At 42.0% G+C, this 18,796-nt stretch overlaps 1 protein-coding gene across 10 annotated transcripts in view; it reads right to left on the bottom strand.

Annotated features, from left to right (window-relative positions):
* Positions 1–18,796, bottom strand: part of arel1 (apoptosis resistant E3 ubiquitin protein ligase 1) — a 100,241-nt gene that overhangs the window by 60,681 nt on the left and 20,764 nt on the right. For 8 of the 10 annotated variants that reach the window (XM_056255920.1, XM_056255923.1, XM_056255919.1 and 5 more), the window contains 3 exons: positions 18,127–18,295; positions 15,355–15,575; positions 258–329 (listed from right to left, as the gene is read on the bottom strand). In XM_056255920.1, coding sequence (XP_056111895.1) covers positions 258–329; positions 15,355–15,575; positions 18,127–18,295 — 462 coding nt within the window. The remainder of the gene's footprint in view (positions 1–257; positions 330–15,354; positions 15,576–18,126; positions 18,296–18,796) is intronic. The other 2 variants (XM_056255926.1, XM_056255927.1) reach the window with 2 other exon arrangements.

Below are 18,796 nucleotides of genomic sequence, written 5' to 3'. Positions count from 1 at the left end.
GCCGAGAATAAAAACTAAAATAACAAATTTATTCAGCAATTTCTTCTCTTCTGTGTCAGTCTCTGACAAAAAGCTCTCAGATTTCATCAAAAATATATTACTTTGTGTTCTGAAGACGAACAAAGGTCTTGCGGGTTTGGAACAACATGAGTAATTAATGACAGAATAATTTTTTTTTGCGTGAACTAAGCCATTTACACACATTTTGGAACTACATAATTAAACTTTAAAGTAATGGCGTCAGGCAATTGACTCACCAATCACGTAAAACATGAGGTCCCTTATCAGAAAGCACAGGGCAATGGTACAGCCAAATATCAGAGCTCCTGCTGAGAAGTGAGACATAAAAACATTTATATAAATCACATCCTCATGAAATCATTAACAACACCTCCTTTTTATTTGCTCTCAGTTGTAACAAACAAGACATTTATTTGAAAACAAATCACAGAAGCAAAACATGATGAAGGTTGATGGGTATTATCAGTCACCATAGACAAAGAGTTTATGTGATCAACAGGAATTTCTTAAAAAATAATAATAAAAAATAAAAATCAAGCTTTTCTTGATTTGGAGGCTGATCATGGTTTTGTGGGGTATTAAGTTTATTAAATATGATTAAAACAGCAAGTGATAAGTTTCAGATAAAGGCCAATTTATACTTCTGCGTCGAGTGTACGCCGTAGTACGGCGTAGGCTACGCACGTAGGCAACGCCGTCATGAGCATTTATACTTCTGCGTTTAGGTCTGCGTTGCTCTGCAGTACAGCGCCGAAACGCTAGTTGGCGGCGGAGGGTTTTAATGTTCCACTGTGTTTAGATTCCTCGCGGCAAGAAGAAGAAGATTCCTCGCGGCTGTTTTGAGTTTAGGTTACTACAAGCAATGGCGACTGAAAGAGAGCAGATCATGTTGGAGTTGGAGCTTATCGAGGTGGAAAAGGTAAATTTTTAGTTTTTTTAACAGTTTCGCTGTACTTAGAATTTAAAAATGGCGGGCGGTGCAGAAGAACACGCCGGAAATGCATAGGAGGAAACGCGATGCTACCAAGCCGACCAATCACAGATCTTGCGGTCCGCGTCGTCGCGACGTGTAGTTACATTTTTGAGGAGGTGCGCGTCAGGTTACGGCGAAGGGTACGGCGTATGGTACGCGTCTGTGCGTATGCTACGCCGTACCTACTGCGCGCACCCGACGCAGAAGTATAAATTGGCCTTAAGAGTTGCTTCAACAGAAGTTGTGGTTGCGTCTTCACCTTTCACGGACAAGTAGGTGTGTTCTGTGCATTTTTTTTTTTTTTTTTTGCGTTTGAGTGGTTGTGGTTTGACAGCGTTTTCACTTGCTGTCAGGGAAGTAAGGCAGACCGATTTTTTGGCAACTGTACCTTTATGGTCTGGTGGCCGTGTATGAGTGCTGAACAACCGGTACATTTTGTAACATACTTTGAGATTGTCTGGGTATCAGTTCTGAGCGATAGGTCAATTAAACACGCTTTACTGATGTTGTTAATATTTCTGCTTTGTTTATAGTATTTCCTTTTTCTTTAGTGTTGAGAGTTTGTTGGGGACTTGAGACTTGTTTGTTGGTTGTTTGTGTGGGTGGGTAAGTTTTATAAATAAAAAAAGCAACATTTTGAACAAAAAGCAGAGAAAATAGCATTTTTGTCAAAGACTAAGTCCGGATCGGATTCATAACGATGATTCATAATTTATTTCTTCCATCAGCACCCCCAAAGCTTGAACAGTCCTATACCTTGTGCTGAGACGACATTTCATTCGGTAGCATTAGGCAATTTCGATCTATATGCGGTTTAATGTTTGAAGATCATGTTAGTTTACATTACCATAAGCAATGCTTTAATCACTTGTTTCTAATTCTTTTTCACACATGTTTTGATCCAGATATTCTGTCCTCTTTCAGAAGATGCATAATAGCACAGAAGTAACATAAATGTTTTCTTATTTTAAAGACGTATCCAGTGTGCGAAGATCTGCACTCACATTTATGCTAATAACTTTCGAACCATATGGGCTAGAAAGAAAATTGTAATTTTTGTTGCTCCAATTTTCATGGAAATTGAATCGGATCATCTTCAGACGATGCCGACAAAATTTATGGAATTCAAGTGGATTAGTCAAACCGTTTTTGAATAACACGTGTTCAGTAAAGAGCATGCAAAAACGGACATGAGGCTGCAACGTTTTAGCGTATTCTGACCAAACTTGGTGTGTGTTATGACAACCGTGCCCCAACGTTTCAGTGCAGTGCCACCTAGTGGTCAGGAGAAATGAAAACTGGCTATTTTTGCAGATAACTTCTAAACATTTTGGCCAATTTTTTTTTTCTTGGACAGAGATCTGATTAGTGCTGTTTTTTAGATGGTAGTATGCTGATTTGGTTATAGCTTTGACATAGCTCTCAAAGCGAAGATTAGACTCCAGAATAACACCAAGATTCCGGACATGCCTGGCAGTGTGAAGTCCCATATTTTTAGCGTTAAGACACTCTTTATAGATGTTGTAATGGACTTTTAGCTTTGTTTTAAACCCCATGTGTTCAGCTTTCCTGCATTTTCTTTTCATGTATTGCACTACGGATGTGTTTCTCCATGGTGCCTTACGCTTGCCAGTGATTTTCTTAAAGGACAAGTTCGGTATTTTACACTTAAAGCCCTGTTTTAAGATCGTTTCTGATGAAATAGAATGGTTAAGATTAAAATTGGATACATGCTGCTGTCCCGAGAATATTCGGTTTCTGTGGTTGCACCCCCCCACCTCCACAATGGTTGCATAGGTGCACTGGAACAATCCTTCCTAAAACGCATTAAACTTTAGTTTACAAAGACGTTAAACTTACCGAGTGGTCTGGGGTGCTCACTGATATGCTCACACAAAAATCGCTGCAAAAGATGCTTTACAACAGGTTTTATCGTCGTTTTTGTCCGACATATAAACTTGGTTAATATGAGAAAAATGCGATTCTCCGTGCCTATGAATTAGTGCCGAACATTATAGACAACGGTTTCGCACAACGAAAAAATCTGCTTCTCAGACATATGTCGAGTTTGCCCGCGAGAAGGGTATACTTTTTGACCGATGGATAAAAGCGTGTAAAGTCACAGACTATCAATCTTTGTGTGAATTTTTGCTCATTGAGGAGTTCAAGAATTGTGTTCCGGAGCGTATTGCTTTGTACCTAAATGAACAAAAGGTTAGAACTGTGCAACAAGCAGCTGTCTTGGCAGACGAGTACGCATTAATTCATAAACCTGTGTTTGTAAAGCGTTCTAGTGATTTGGGATACACCTCACAAAGAGAAAATAAAGTTAATTCTTCTGACTTTAAAATCAGGCCTAATCCATCTAGCCCGAACACTCGTAAAGAGTGTGGCTATTGTCATAAGATGGGACATATTATTGCTGAGTGTCGAATTTTAAAACGAAAGCAAGAGCATCAGGATTTTTCAACTCAACCTCGCGGTTCAGTTTTAGTAAAAGTTGTGTCTCAGCAGCAGTCTACGACTCCTGTAGTTCCTGACAAGTGTTTTAAACCTTTCGTGTTTGACGGTTATGTATCATTGACTGGTCGTGTTGAGGATCAGAGGGTTATGAATATCTTGCATGATACAGAGGGATCACAGTCCTTTACACTGTCCGACACTTTGCCTTTTTGTGCGAAGTCTGCATGTGATACCAGCACTATCGTACAGGGAATAGAAATGGGTTTTATAACTGTACCTCTTCATCGCGTCTGGGTGTCGTCTGATTTAGTCTCTGGATGTTTTAATGTAGCGGCCCATTCTTCCCTACCTGTGAAAGGTGTTGATTTCATCATGGGAAATTATCTCGCTGGAGGAAAAGTAATAACCTGACTCCGCCAGATGGATTTGCTCCGCATATCCATCTGGAAACCTTCCGTTGAAGTAGTTTTGGTAAGGGGCGAAAATACTGGTTAGCTGATTGGCCTATGTTGGTGATAGACGGGCCAAATCAACCAATCAGATCAACGAAGCATATGACGTACTAACAGAGCGTATCTTTTCCTCTGAGAAAAGCCTCCAGAGCAGTGTTTTGCTCTTCTTTCAGTGAAGAAATACTCTGTAATTCCGATAAAACTTGCTCGATAGCCACGCTGATGCTAGTTTCATCCGCTGAAGCCGACATGTTCTTTAGACTGAACTGACGCGCTTCTCGTTGCGTCACACCTCAACCCGCCTCAAAGCCAACGCTGATTGGACGTTCGTTTGGTGAACTGCTCCCAAATTTTCTTTAACGGAAAGTATCCAGACTGATCTGCGAGTGAAACCTTGAAAGCTCGCGAGATCAGGATGGTCTCACGAGGCTAGAAAAGTAATGCCAGTTGTGCATGTTACTAATACTCCGTTCATTGGTCAACAACCCGATGCGCTTGCACAACATTTCCCAACTGTTTTTGCTTCTAGTGCAGTTACGACACGCGCTCAGGCGAAAAGTCTGGCTAAGGAGAATGAAGTGAATTTAGGTGAGTCTATTTTTGCAGAGATGTTTGAGAAAAATACATTTTCTGAGAATGTGGATGTTAAACCGATCCAAAAGTCTGTCTGTCCAGATCCTGACGTATTTTTACCTATTTCATGCGATGTTCTTACTGAGGCTCAAAAAAGTGATCATACGTTAGAGAAGTGTCGTCTAAGTGTTGACAGAAAAATATCACCTTCGCATAACCATCAGTTTTATTGGAATAACACTGTGTTAATGCGTAGCTGGAAGGCTCGATTGTCGAGTGATGAAAATTCGGATGATTGGAATGTGATCCATCAGATTGTGGTACCCTTGAAATTTCGATAGCATATTTTGAGTTTGGCACATGATCATCCTTGGTCTGGGCACCTTGGTATAAATAAAACGTACACTCGGGTGCTCCAACATTTTTTTTGGCCTGGGTTGAAAGCTGTGTGATTAAGAGCAAGCTAAGTGACACGGATTATATAGTCAATACCCCGGAACGACGACGGAAGACACGTTTGTGTAAATATGTTAAAATCATATGTAGCCCGCCCGAACTGAGAAAACTGATGAGGGGAATAACTTGTCCAAGTGTGAGTCACAGACGGTGTCAAACGTAGAACAAGTGTCTTTGCTGTCCCATACCATGGATGCTGAAGATATAGATGATGGATTGAAAATCTCCATGGAAATGTTCAATTGTGGTCATCTACAGAATTCAGAGGTTTTAAGAGTTTTACCATGTCAGTTATCTTATTTATCTAGCGATCAGCTTCAGGATGTGATTGACTTGATAGAAGTATCCTAACCTGTTTAGTGATGTTCCGTCTGGTACCTCTGTCATCCAGCATGATATTGATGTGGGTAACGCAATTCCAATAAAACAGCATGCGTATCGCTGTCCAGCAGGTAAGAGGGAGATCATGAAAAATGAAGTGAACTATCTGGTCCAGAATGGTTTCACCAAAAAGAGTAATAGCCCTTGGAGTTCACCATGCATTTTAGTACCTAAAGCTGACGGTTCATTCCATTTTTGTACTGATTTTCGCAAGGTGAATTCTGTTACTGTACCGGATGCATTTCCTCTGCCTCGTATAGAGGATTGTGTTGATAATCTTGGCACTGCTCGGTACATTACGAAACTAGATCTTTTAAAAGGCTATTGGCAGGTGCCATTGACTGGACATGCAGATCTCTGCATTCGTGACTCCCGTTTCTTGTTTTCAGTATACGCGGATGGCGTTCGGACTAAGAAACGCACCTGCTACCTTTCAAAGGTTAATGTTTGTGGTTTTGGGTGATGTTCCAAATTGTAACATTTATCTCAATGATGTAGTTATTTATTCTTCTACGTGGACTGAGCACATTTCTACTTTGCTAAATGTTTTTAGTCGATTAACAGCCGCCTCTTTAACTTTAAACTTGACGAAATGCGATTTTGCCAAAGACTCCGTCACATATTTAGGAAAACAGGTTGGAAATGGTCAAGTACGTCCGGTAGACGCAAAAGAGACCGCTATTCTTGTATACCCTGTACCCACTATGAGGAGAGAGTTGCGACGATTTCTAGGAATGGCCGGTTATTACAGGTGTTTCTGTAAAAATTTCTCGACTGTGGTCGCTCCTTTAACAAAGATGTGCAGTTCTAAAATAGTTTTTAACTGGACTGATGAAAGTCAAAGTGCATTTCTGTTTGCAAAGTCTCTCCTTTGCCGTGCTCCGGTGTTGTCTGCTCCTGACCTGGCTCGTCCGTTCAAGCTTGAGGTAGACGCCAGCGCGACCGGAGTTGGAGCTGTCCTGCTTCAGGGTGGTGCTGATGGCATATCCCATCCAGTGTCCTATTTCTCTTCTAAATTCAATCGTCACCAGTTGAATTATTCCACTATCGAGAAAGAGACTCTGGCTATGTTGCTTGCTTTGCAGCACTTCGATGTGTATGTTGGATACAGCTCTACTCCTGTCATCGTCTACACGGACCACAATCCATTGTTTTTTTTAAATCAAATGTATAATCACAACCAACGTTTGATGCGCTGGGCGCTAATGGCTCAAAGTTACACTCTCGAGATTCGCCACAAGAAAGGAACTGACAATGTCGTGGCAGATGCCCTTTCCCGGGGTTAGGTAAATGTGTAATTTGATCTATGTATATATATATATTTTTTTAATTTATGACTTTGTATAATTCTTGTTTGCTGATACTGTAGCTTTGTAAGACTGGAAAACTGGTTATAGGGAACGACCACTTCTTGAGAAGACAAAGAACCCACTGCATAGTAGCATTTGGGCTCACTCTTATGAAGGCCCCATCCGAGACTAGAGGTCTCACCTCTGAATCATCCTAATCTACATCTCTTCCCCTCACCCCCCACTCCTTCCCCTTCATGCAGATCACCTGAAACTCACATAAGAATATATGTATGGTTTAATGTGAATGATTATTGTGTTTAGTATCATTTTAAAGGTCTCAGGGTGGCTGGTTCAGATGTCTCATTCCAAATAAGTAAAACAAAAGGTAATAAGGTTTTTTAGAAGTTTAGAGAAACTGGCACACAAAGAAAGGTGGACAAATGGCCTTTCTCCCCTACCCCCAAAATAAGGTGTAACCTGAATGCAAATTACCATTGAAAAGAAGTTCTGGCTATTTAATGGAATGCAGCAAGGAGTCGTGGCTTTTTCTGTATTTCAGATAGCCCATGAGGTAGCTCATGTAGTTCGTAAATGTTGGGTTTGCTTCTATTTCTCTAATCCTAGAACATTTGATGATTTGCATTGATTATCTTTCAATTGATAATGGAATTGTTATAATACATTTACCTGACATAATAAATTGTTACATTTGATTATTCTAACAGACTTTGACTTTATTTTCATTGGAGTTAAAAGGAATAGTCAAACATTAACGTATATTTAATGATGCACAGATATCATTGAAAAACACTTTCATTTTATGGAGTCAGATGAAACGAGTTAATACATAAGATAAATATGTATTGTATTTAATTAAAAATCCCTTTGCCATTGGAAGAGACGGAACGCGCATGTGACCTTCACCTCTAATCGAGGACCGCAGTTGGCTCGAATTAGACGGACTTACAGCTTCACCCAGAGTCTCTTTTTTTAAAAGGGAGACTGTTTCTTCTTTTAAGTGGGGGAGTGTTACGGGTTGTGTCTTGAGTGCGTTTTCCCTGTCCTTGCGTACGGTGTCATGACTGTTTTCTTTTCTCTTTGTCTGAGTCTTAATTGTAGGTCCGCCCCTGTGCACCTGCGTCTCGTTGTACGCGTTGCTGTTAACTATATTAAGGACGCTGAAACGGAGCATGGCAGAAGAGAGGAGATTCACCCGCAAACAAGTGTTTCTTTCTGTTTAGTTTAGTTCTTAATTGTTGTATTGTTTATACTTTGACCTTATAATTTGATGTGTCGTGGGGTTGTTTGTTTGTGTTTATCATAGTTTGGTAATTATCGTAGAAATATCGTTTGTTTTCTTTTCATTATGATACGCGTTTCCTAGTCTTGTGATCATAAATACATGTTTAAGCATCGTGTTTAGGTTTCACGTGTCCTTCTTTATGTTATGTAACCCTTTTCCTGCCAATTTTAAAGAGGGGTTCGTAACACACTTTACAATAATAAGACTTCATTTGTGAACACAAGTTGACAAGAACTAACAATAAATAAATAATTCTAAATAATTAATTAATGCAAATTTAGACACACTAATACATTATTAAAATCCAAAAAGTAACATGAACTAGCAATAAAGAGTTGTATTTTTACTAGTGCTGTCAAATGATTAAAATATTTAATTGCGATTAATCGCATTAATGTCATAGTTAACTTGCGATTAATCGCAATTAATCGCTAATTTTTATCTATTCTAAATGTCTCTTGATTTCTTTTTGTCCCATTATTTTTTCTCATTTTAATGCTCTTATCAACATGGAAAAGTGGATCGGCTTGCTTTGTGCAAATGTTATTTTATTGAATACAACATTGACAATACTGTGTTCAATTTCACACTAACATTCTCACTTGGAGCAAATAATCTCTCACACAATGTAACACTGTCCATAAAAGGGTGAAAGAAATACTGACGAGGTCCTGATACTGACGAGGGGGCGGAGAATTCGCATCAGCTGTGTGTGTGCTTGGCCATCATCAAGTGGTATTTCAGACTGGACGTGCTGCGATGATGATAGCTCAGTTCACAACGACAAAACACACAGATCACTTTGGTCTTGTCAATGGAACCATTTGGCAACTTTTTAAAAGTAAACTTTCCATTCAGAATCTTATTGGCATCCATTTCGGCGTCTCGCGCTCGTCATCCACTCAAAACGTAACGTTAACCTACTATTTGGCCGGCTCGCAAGCCTATTGTGTGCGGCGTCGTGCCTGTTGTTTTGTTTCCGGTCTAGCTAGATCCGCTTGCGCTTTCAAAACGTCCTCGCGCGGCCGCGTCCTGTTGCAAAAGCATGTGAAAAAAAACTACAAAGTTTGCTAGGCCAAAAAGACCGTTAATCGCGCGATAAAAAAATGAACGCCGTTAAAATGGGTTTGCGTTAACGCCGTTAATAACGCGTTTAACTGACAGCCCTAATTTTTACTAACTTTTAACAAAGATTAATAAATACTGTAATATATGTATTGCTCATTGTTAGATAATGTTACTAAATGCATTAACTATGTTAACTAATTTCCTTATTGTAAAGTGTTCTCGGATTTATTTCTTTATTTCAACCAGATATCAATAATCTTTTCCCTAATATTTGTATTATTTTAAATAAATGGTGTATAATTTAGTGCCCTGAATTACTCCTTTATTGTCATTAATTTAATCACTCAACATGGCAACACAGTTTGAGATATCCAATATTCATTCGCAATTTAGCATCCTCAATGTAGTTCAAATTTAGCATGCTAAGCGCCACTTAGCGGTAAAAAGCTGCAAATGCATTTGCCGCAGAAACAACGACGGTGACTGGTAACCGAAAAGTATTTCGCAGTGGCAAAATACTTATTCCGGTTGAGTACCATCTGAAAAGTTAAGATGAGCCTAAATTAGCTCTCAAAATATTGTATTGTACAATGCTAAACCTGCTCTATGGAAGTAAAGTAATGCCAAATGTTTTTGAAACAAAACAGCTTGTTGAATTGCATTAACTGAAAAGAAATATGAATTGAAATTAACCGTGCTTACATTTTAATGCATTGTATTTTCAGGGCTTGCATTTTTATGGGCTGAAATTCAACAAGGTTGAATATTTAAGCTGTGAATATTTCAATTCAAAACATTTCACACACATTTTCCCTGGACACGGAAACTAGCCTTAGGGACGTGGAACATCACCTCGCTGGCGGGAAAGGAGCCTGAGATCGTGTGTGAGGTTGAGAGGTTCCGACTAGAGATAGTTGGGATCACCTCTACGCATGGCTTGGGCTCTGGAACCACACTCCTTGAGAGAGGATGGACTCTTCACCACTCTGGAGTTGCCCATGGTGAGAGGCGACGGGCTGGTGTGGGTTTGCTTATAGCCCCCCAGTTCAGCCGCCATGTGTTGGAGTTTACCCCGGTGAACGAGAGGGTCGTTTCCCTGCGCCTACGGGTCGGGGATAGGTCTCTCACTGTCGTGTGTGCCTACGGGCCGAACGGCAGTGTAGAGTACCCGGCCTTCTTGGGGTCTCTGGGAGGAGTGCTGGAAAGTGCTCCGACTGGGGACTCCGTCGTTCTACTGGGGGACTTCAGCGCTCACGTGGGCAACGACAGTGACACCTGGAGGGGCGTGATTGGGAGGAACGGCCCCCCCGACCTGAACCCGAGCGGTGTTCAGTTATTGGACTTCTGTGCTAGTTACAGTTTGTCCATAACGAACAGCATGTTCAAGCATAAGGGTGTCCACCAGTGCACGTGGCACCAGGACACCCTAGGTCGTAGGTCGATGATCGACTTTGTGGTCGTTTCATCTGACCTGCGGCCGTATGTCTTGGACACTCGGGTGAAGAGAGGGGCGGAGCTGTCAACTGATCACCACCTGGTGGTGAGTTGGATCCGATGGCGGGGGAGGAAGCTGGACAGACACGGAAGACCCAAGCGTACTGTAAGGGTTTGCTGGGAACGTTTGGCCGAATCTCCTGTCAGAGAGATCTTCAACTCCCACCTCCAGCAGAGCCACGACCAGATCCTGAGGGAGGCTGGAGATATTGAGTCTGAGTCCATGTTCTCCACCTCCATTGTCGAAGCGGCTGCTCGGAGCTGTGGCCGTAAGGTCTCCGGTGCCTGTCGAGGCGGCAATCCCCGAACCCGGTGGTGGACACCGGAAGTAAAGGATGCCGTCAAGCTGAAGGAGTCCTATCGGGCCTGGTTGGCTTGTGGGACTCCTGAGGCAGCTGACAGGTACCGGCAGGCCAAGCGGACTGCAGCCCGGGTGGTTGGGGAGGCAAAAACTCGGGCCTGGGAGGAGTTCGGTGAGGCCATGGAGAAGGACTATCGGCTGGCCTCGAAGAGATTCTGGCAAACTGTCCGGCGCCTCAGGAGAGGAAAACAGTGCCCTACCAACGCTGTTTACAGTGGAGGTGGGCAGCTGTTGACCTCAACTGGGGATGTCGTCGGACGGTGGAAGGAATACTTTGAGGATCTCCTCAATCCCGCTGTCACGTCTTCTGACAGAAGGAGGAAGGAAGCAGGAGGCTGAGGGCTCAGAGGTGGACTCGTCCATCACCCTAGCTGAGGTTACCGAGGTAGTCAAGAAACTCCTCGGTGGCAAGGCACCGGGGGTGGATGAGATCCGCCCTGAGTACCTCAAGTCTCTGGATGTTGTGGGGCTGTCTTGGCTGACACGCCTCTGCAGCATCGAGTGGTGGTCGGGGACAGTGCCTCTGGGATGGCAGACCGGGGTGGTGGTCCCTCTTTTTAAGAAGGGGGACCGGAGGGTGTGTTCCAACTACAGGGGGATCACACTTCTCGCCTCCCTGGGAAAGTCTATGCCAGGGTACTGGAGAGGAGAATACGGCCGATAGTGGAACCTCGGATTCAGGAGGAACAGTACGGTTTTCGTCCGGGCCGTGGAACATTGGACCAGCTCTATACCCTCTACAGGGTGCTGGAGGGTTCATGGGAGTTTGCCCAACCAGTCCACATGTGCTGGCGCAGCCAGGGGCCAGAGGGTGTCAGGTTTGGGGACCACGCGATTTCGTCTCTGCTTTTTGCGGATGATGTTGTCGTGTTGGCCCCTTCACACCAGGACCTTCGGCATGCACTGGGACGGTCTGCAGCCGAGTGTGAAGCAGTTGGGATGAAGATCAGCACCTCCAAATCTGAGGCCATGGTCCTCGGTCGGAAAAGGGTGGCTTGCTCACTTCAGGTTGGTGGAGAGATCCTTCCTCAAGTGGAGGAGTTTAAGTATCTTGGGGTTTTGTTCACGAGTGAGGCAAGGATGGAACGGGAGATTAACAGACGGATCGGTGCAGCTTCTGCAGTAATGCGGTCGATGTACCGGTCTGTTGTGGTAAAGAAGGAGCTGAGCCGTAAGGCAAAGCTCTCGATTTACCGGTCAATCTACGTTCCTACTCTCACCTATGGTCATGAGCTTTGGGTCATGACCGAAAGGACAAGATCCCGGATACAGGCGGCCGAAATGAGCTTTCTCCGCAGGGTGGCTGGGCGATCCCTTAGAGATAGGGTGAGAAGCTCGGTCACTCGGGAGGAGCTCAGAGTAGAGCCGCTGCTCCTCCACATCGAGAGGGGTCAGCTGAGGTGGCTCGGGCATCTGTTTCGGATGCCTCCTGGACGCCTTCCCGGGGAGGTGTTCCGGGCACGTCCCACTGGGAGGAGACCCCGGGGAAGACCTAGGACACGCTGGATAGACTATGTCTCCCGGCTGGCCTGGGAACGCCTCGGTGTCCCCCCAGAAGAGCTGGAGGAAGTGTCTAGGGAGAGGGAAGTCTGGGCATCTCTGCTTAGACTGCTGCCCCCGCGACCCGGCCCCGGATAAGCGGAAGAAGATGGATGGATGGCATATTCACCTTTCAGATTTCACTTCCAAAATGTTCATTCTGTTTAAAAATACAACCTATAATATTCGACAGGCAATTTTCAGTCCATTTTATTTCGCTTTACAAATCCGCTTCCACAAATTCAGTGGTTCAAATTCGACAGAAAATTCAACATTTGACATCTGCAGGAATATCAGTAGACATATATTTCTCTTGGTTGTTTAGTTTCCTAAACTGCTGTGCTGCACTGGGGCTTCCCTCGGTATTTCCCCTGCCGTCCACTGGCACCTTATTGGGAATGTAGGCTATAGTACTATATAGGAACAGGGAAACAGATGGACTCAGAATATGAAAGTAACGTGCAAAGTTTCATGCTAAGCATTTCCCAATGATATACTGGCATAAAGTTGGCTTGACATTGAACATTTGATATTTGTAAGTTTAGGGACAATCTCTAAAGTTACATACAACATTGATATACAGATTTCTAACTTGAATAGCATTTGAAGAGAATGACTTACAGTCATAAAACCAACTGTAAAGTGTTCATGTAGGTGTCAGGCATGATGCTCACCTTTATTATTTACTAGACTATTTCTCTCGGTTGTTTAGGTTCCTTAACTTTCTATGGCAGTGCTGCACTGGGGCTTCCCTTGGGATTCCCCTGCCCTTGGGACTCATAGCTTAATAGACTAATACAGTGATATAAAAGACCATACTTGCACCTTATTATGAATGTAGGCTATACTATATAGGCTACAGGCATGCAGATGGACTCTGAGCGTAATGCATTTCCCACGCAATATGCACACCTTTTAGAGTTTAGATATTGAACAAAATAAACTGTCAAATCATGTGTAATTATTGCTATTTTTTGACTACCGCATGAGCTTATATTTATTTTAATATCAACAATATAAAAGGTGTGCATCATGCCTGACACCTACATGAACACTTTACAGTTGGTTTTATGACTGTAAGTCATTCTCTTCAAATGCTATTGAAGTTAGAAATCTGTATATCAATGTTGTATGTAACTTTAGAGATGGTCCCTAAACTTACAAATATCAAATGTTCAAGCCGAGCCAGTGGCCTCGGGCCTCAAGCACCGGGCATGTGTTTCCACTGCCGGGCCAGTAGCCCCGCAGCGCTGCCCTAAACCCCGCCCCTAACACGCCTTTCTGGATCAAACGTCATACAACCCAACCCATTTCAGCGGGTTTTATGAATTTATTTATTTTTTAAGTTAGGAAGATCGCATGTATATTAACTCACCGGCCGTGGCTGCAGCCTGCAATAGTGTCCAGATTGTCTCGCGAGTCGCCACTAACAGAGGGACGGTGACCCAGCACACCGTCCATCAAGTCGAACCATGGAATTTGGAAAGTTCCTCCTCTGAGCTCCGCTTTGTCCATTGTGCGTTTGAATCGCCTTGTACAATACTGCGCCCGCAACTTTTTTTTCCCCTGAACTTGAAGCGTTGCTCGCTGAATGCTTAGCTTAGAAAGTTCAGCATTGATGTATTTTATAACGTCTTCGTTTCTTCACACGCCGTCAAATTGACGTTGAACCCTTTCTTCTGCCCAAATGCTCAGAAGAGCTTTGGTATCTTCGACAGACCAGTACAGGCGATTCACCATTTCGAGCAGCGATTATTTTGCGCGATAAAAAAAAAGTGAAATGTGCATCTTGCTTCAGATCATAACGTTCCACACCGATAAAATCCGCCTTTTACCTTGACCACGCCTCTAGCCCGAGCTGGCCCGCTTTGGCCCAAGCGACGGGCCAGAAATCCTGGCCGTTGGCCCCGAGTAAGCCCCGATCAAGCCCCGGAAGTGACAGTGGAAACGCGACTGGCTCTGGCACGCACTAGCACGGCTCGGCTCTGGCCCGGCAGTGTAAACGCGGCTAATGTCAAGCCAACTTTATGCCAGTATATCACTGGGAAACGCTTAGCATGAAACTTTGCACGTTACGTTCATATTCTGAGTCCATCTGTTTCCCTGTTCCTATATAGTACTATAGCCTACATTCCCAATAAGGTGCCAGTGGACGGCAGGGGAATCCCGAGGGAAGCCCCAGTGCAGCACAGCAGTTTAGGAAACTAAACAACCGAGAGAAATATATGTCTACGAACTCAGATTTAACGTTTGATCTGTATGTAAGCATCGGGGAATAACGTTATAATCTCGTTCATGGTAGAGAAAGCTTCTTACATGTACAAAAGTAACTGCAAAGACTTAAATGTAAGTGCTTTTGTGTCTTTATCAGAGTTCCATATATAGCTACTGGCCCTGATAATCATCACAAATACTTACCGCTTGCTCCATTTCTGTAAATCAGTTTTTATGAATGAATGAGTCTCTCACCCATTGCTGTAGTCTTTGTCAACAGCCACTTGCACCTACTGCCAGTGAGGTCGACTAACAGCAGATGGAGATTATGAATCGTCAATCAATTGATATTCCTGCAGTTCCCGGATGTGAAATGATGAATTTTCTGTCGAATTTAAACCACTGAATTTGTGGAAGCGAATTTGTAAAGCGAAATAAAATACAACAGAATGAAGTGAAATCTGAAAGGTGAATATGGATTATAGAATTTTTAATAATGAAAATGTGTGTGAAATGTTTTGAGTTGAAATATTCAGAGCTTAAATATTCAACTTTGTTGAATTTAAGCTAAAAAAAACGCAAGCTCTAAAAAACAATGCATTAAAATGCAAGCACGGTTAATGCACTGCATATTTTTTTTCAATTAGTGCAATTCAACAAGGTTTTTTGTTTCAAAAACATTTGGCATTATTTTACTTCCATACCGCTCCCTCTTTTAGTAGCTTGATGTAAATGTGAATAAATTCCAACAGTACGTCACATACCAAAAGACCACTTCTCATTCAGTCGCCTCTCAGCAAGGCTGTGCACCAGCTGAATCTCGTAGTCTTGATCTCTGCTTCCCTTAGATGCCTGGAGGACCCTCACGCCTGTGGACAGTTTGATGTAATCCTCGTAGTAATAGCCCCACGCTGCCAGAGAGAGCTGAAGCTGGCTGTCAAACTGGGCTAGATCATCCAGGGTAGTGCAGCCCAGGGTCTTCAAACTGCCAAAATATAAAGAAGGGGAGCCATTATATATTAGATAGGATAGACGGGTGAATGGATGTTTGCAGAACTCCAGAAGTTCCTGACATTTATCAAACATGTCAGAGATGGCTTTAGGAAGGCTTGATGGTTATTTTTTTTCCAATTTGGAGGACGTGTGATCCTAAAGCCTGGTTTATACTTACTGTGTCCGCAAGAGTGTGAAAGTGTGCGCGGCAAAAATGACGTAATCGCAGTGTGGACGGTCGTGTATGACCTGTATGAGTAGTAATTCAGCACTTGCGGGTAGTCCGGTAGAATGAAATGTCCTCATTCCTTTATATTCCCCGGGACTTCCGTGTGGCGCTCTCATTAGCAATCGCACCCTGATACCGGTCAAAAGTTTGGAAACATTAAAGGGGTCATCGGATGCAAAATTCACTTTTATATGGTGTTTACATATACATTTGACTTTGCAGTCTGTGGAAACAACCACCATACAATGAAAAAAATCCATTCACTCCTTTTTTTTAATCCTCAAAAAGCCTAAACACTCTCAATGATCAAGCCGTTTGGATTTTCTGAGCAATATGATGTCATATTGCTCATGCTCTGGCCACGACCGCTGACGGACTGTCCCATATTAGCATATTTCCGCCCTCAGCCATTTGTACATTGTCCGCCAAGGCAGCTTTATGTGTTTTGTGTCGACACGCCCCATGGAAGAGAGGGGTGGGGTGAGCAGTTGCTCATTATCATTTAACCCTTTCACACATAAGTTTAAAATATTCTAACTGACCCCCCAGCGTGAGTTTTTCAAGGCGACCGTTATTTAGAACTTGTCACTTTAATGTTTCCATGGTGACGCATCATTGCTTGTCACGTGACACAGCGCAACCACAACACAGCGCTGAACGAATGACGATCTGCTTTTATGTAATTTTTCCTTTTTTATTAAAAATATTCACAAATGTATTAGCAATAGCATGAAACACTGATATTCCGATTGTCAAATATGTGCAAGTGGATGGGTTTTGTTGTTTAAACATCTTTTTAACGATCGCGTTAGTTAAGCTGTATGCACAATGGGCGGCGTTCAGAGAATCGGATCTGTTGGATTTACAACACGTCAATTCCTCCACTTCTCACGAAATACATGAAAGTAAGTGGCCGGTGAACTGGGAGAAGAATAGGGTCAAATGTAAAGCTACTTACACAATGTGTATCTGATATGAATAAAACGTGTCGTCTTATTATAATGGAAAGGATTATTATTGCCGCTTCCATAGACATCAGTGTGTATTTTACAAACTCAAAATCATTGTTTTGCTAGTACTTACCAGTATGTGTATTTAAATGTCTGAAACCTAAAATAAACATTATGTGGTTGAAAACACTCAATAGTTGTGATATATGACAGCACTGAGTGCGTCCGTCAATGGCTCAGCGCCAGCCAATGCGCGAAAGCACGTTTGAATTTAGCAGTTGATCACGTGATGCACTGACCGTTCTAATCACACCGGTGTGATCGTACGCTCCAGGGTCCAGCCAAGACTGATCACACCGGTGTGATCGTACGCGTGAAAGGGTTAAAGAGACATGCACCGAAACAGGTCGCTGTCAACAGAGCTGGTTTTGAGGAAGTAAAAAGAGTGTTGTTTTACACAACCATTGAGGAATTTTAACCAAAGTATGTTACAAACTTTACATGAAGACCCGCCTAAAGAATCATACCAACTTGTGGACAAATGTTGTTGAAAATAGTCTCTTAATCTCACCAAGGTTGCATTTATTTGATCAAAAATACAGTAAAAACAGTAATACTGTGAAATATTTTTACAATTTAAATTAACTGGTTTCTGTTGTAATATATTTTAAAATGTAATTTATTCCTGTGATGACAAAGTTGAATTTTCAGCAGCCATTACTTCCGTCTTCAGTGTCACATGACCTTTCAGAAATCATTCTAAGATAATTTCTTATATGTTTTAGTTGCTTAATTTTTTATTATTATTATTTTTGAAATCATGATACACTGCCATTCAAAAGTTTGGGGTACGTACGTATGACTTAAAAAAATAAAATAAAATAAATTAACATTTATTTAGCAAAAGCACATTAAATTGACAAAAAAAGACTGTAAAGACATTTGTGAAATTAATAAATATTACAAAAAACTATTTATAATAAATGCTGTTCTTTTGAACTTTCTATTCATCAAAGAAAATCAGTTTCCACAAAAATAAGCAGCACAACTGTGTTTAACATTAATAATAAAAAGAAATGTTTCTTTAGCACCAAATCAGTATATTAGAATGATTTCTAAAAAAGATCATGTGACAATGAAGACTGGAGTAATGATGCTAAAAATTCAGCTTTACCATCACAGGAATAAAATACATTTTAAAATATATTACAACAGAAACCATTTAATTTAAGTTATAATAATATTTCACAGTATTATTGTTCTTACTGTATTCATAATTAAAAAATGGAGCCTTGGTGAGATTAAGAGACTACTTTCAAAAACATTAAAAAACCTGATTAGCAATAATGTGTATGTGAACTCACGTGTGATAGTAGTGCTCCAGGCTCTGGGAACAAAGCCACTCCTGGAAGGCAAAGTCTCTGAGCAGCTGCACGTGGGCCTCAGTGATCTCCCTCCAGTGATGCTTTTCCTTTACTACTTCCTCCAGTCGAGACAGCACACATAAACTCAGCTCCTCCAGAGTCTGAACATCTATACACATTCATAACAAACAGACACAAATAGAAGCAAGATGTGACCAGGCAGACAGTTAAAGTGCTCCAACACGTTGCTCGGTGACACATAGGTGCGGGCTGAGCGATAAAGTCAGCACAAAGTCCAAGGGCCTCATGTATACAGTGCCCTCCACTAATATTGCCACCATTGGTAAATACTAGCAAACGGCTGTGAAAAAAATTCTTTGCTGTCTATCCTGTTGGTCTTTCATTCAAAATATTTACAAAAATATTTTGTTTGTTTTTACTTTTTTTTTTCCAATGATGAGTACTGTTGCTAGTAGCAAACACAACTTTCACTCACATCTGAATGATAGATAAATTGCTTAGTCTTATTTCAGTCTGATTATTTCAGCAGAAATTTTGCATTCAGTTCAACAGTAATAAGTTAAAGAGGGTAAACTTTATTATTCAACTGAATTGTGCATATCCATTTGAGACAATTACGCCATGTTCTTGCTCTGTCCATGTAATGAAT

This window comes from Rhinichthys klamathensis, unplaced genomic scaffold, assembly GCF_029890125.1.
Source record: "Rhinichthys klamathensis goyatoka isolate OS25496 unplaced genomic scaffold, OSU_Roscu_1.1 h1tg000123l_1, whole genome shotgun sequence".
NCBI lineage: Eukaryota > Metazoa > Chordata > Actinopteri > Cypriniformes > Leuciscidae > Rhinichthys > Rhinichthys klamathensis.
Note: the sequence above shows the minus strand (reverse complement) of the source record. Positions and strands in the feature narration are given on the sequence as shown.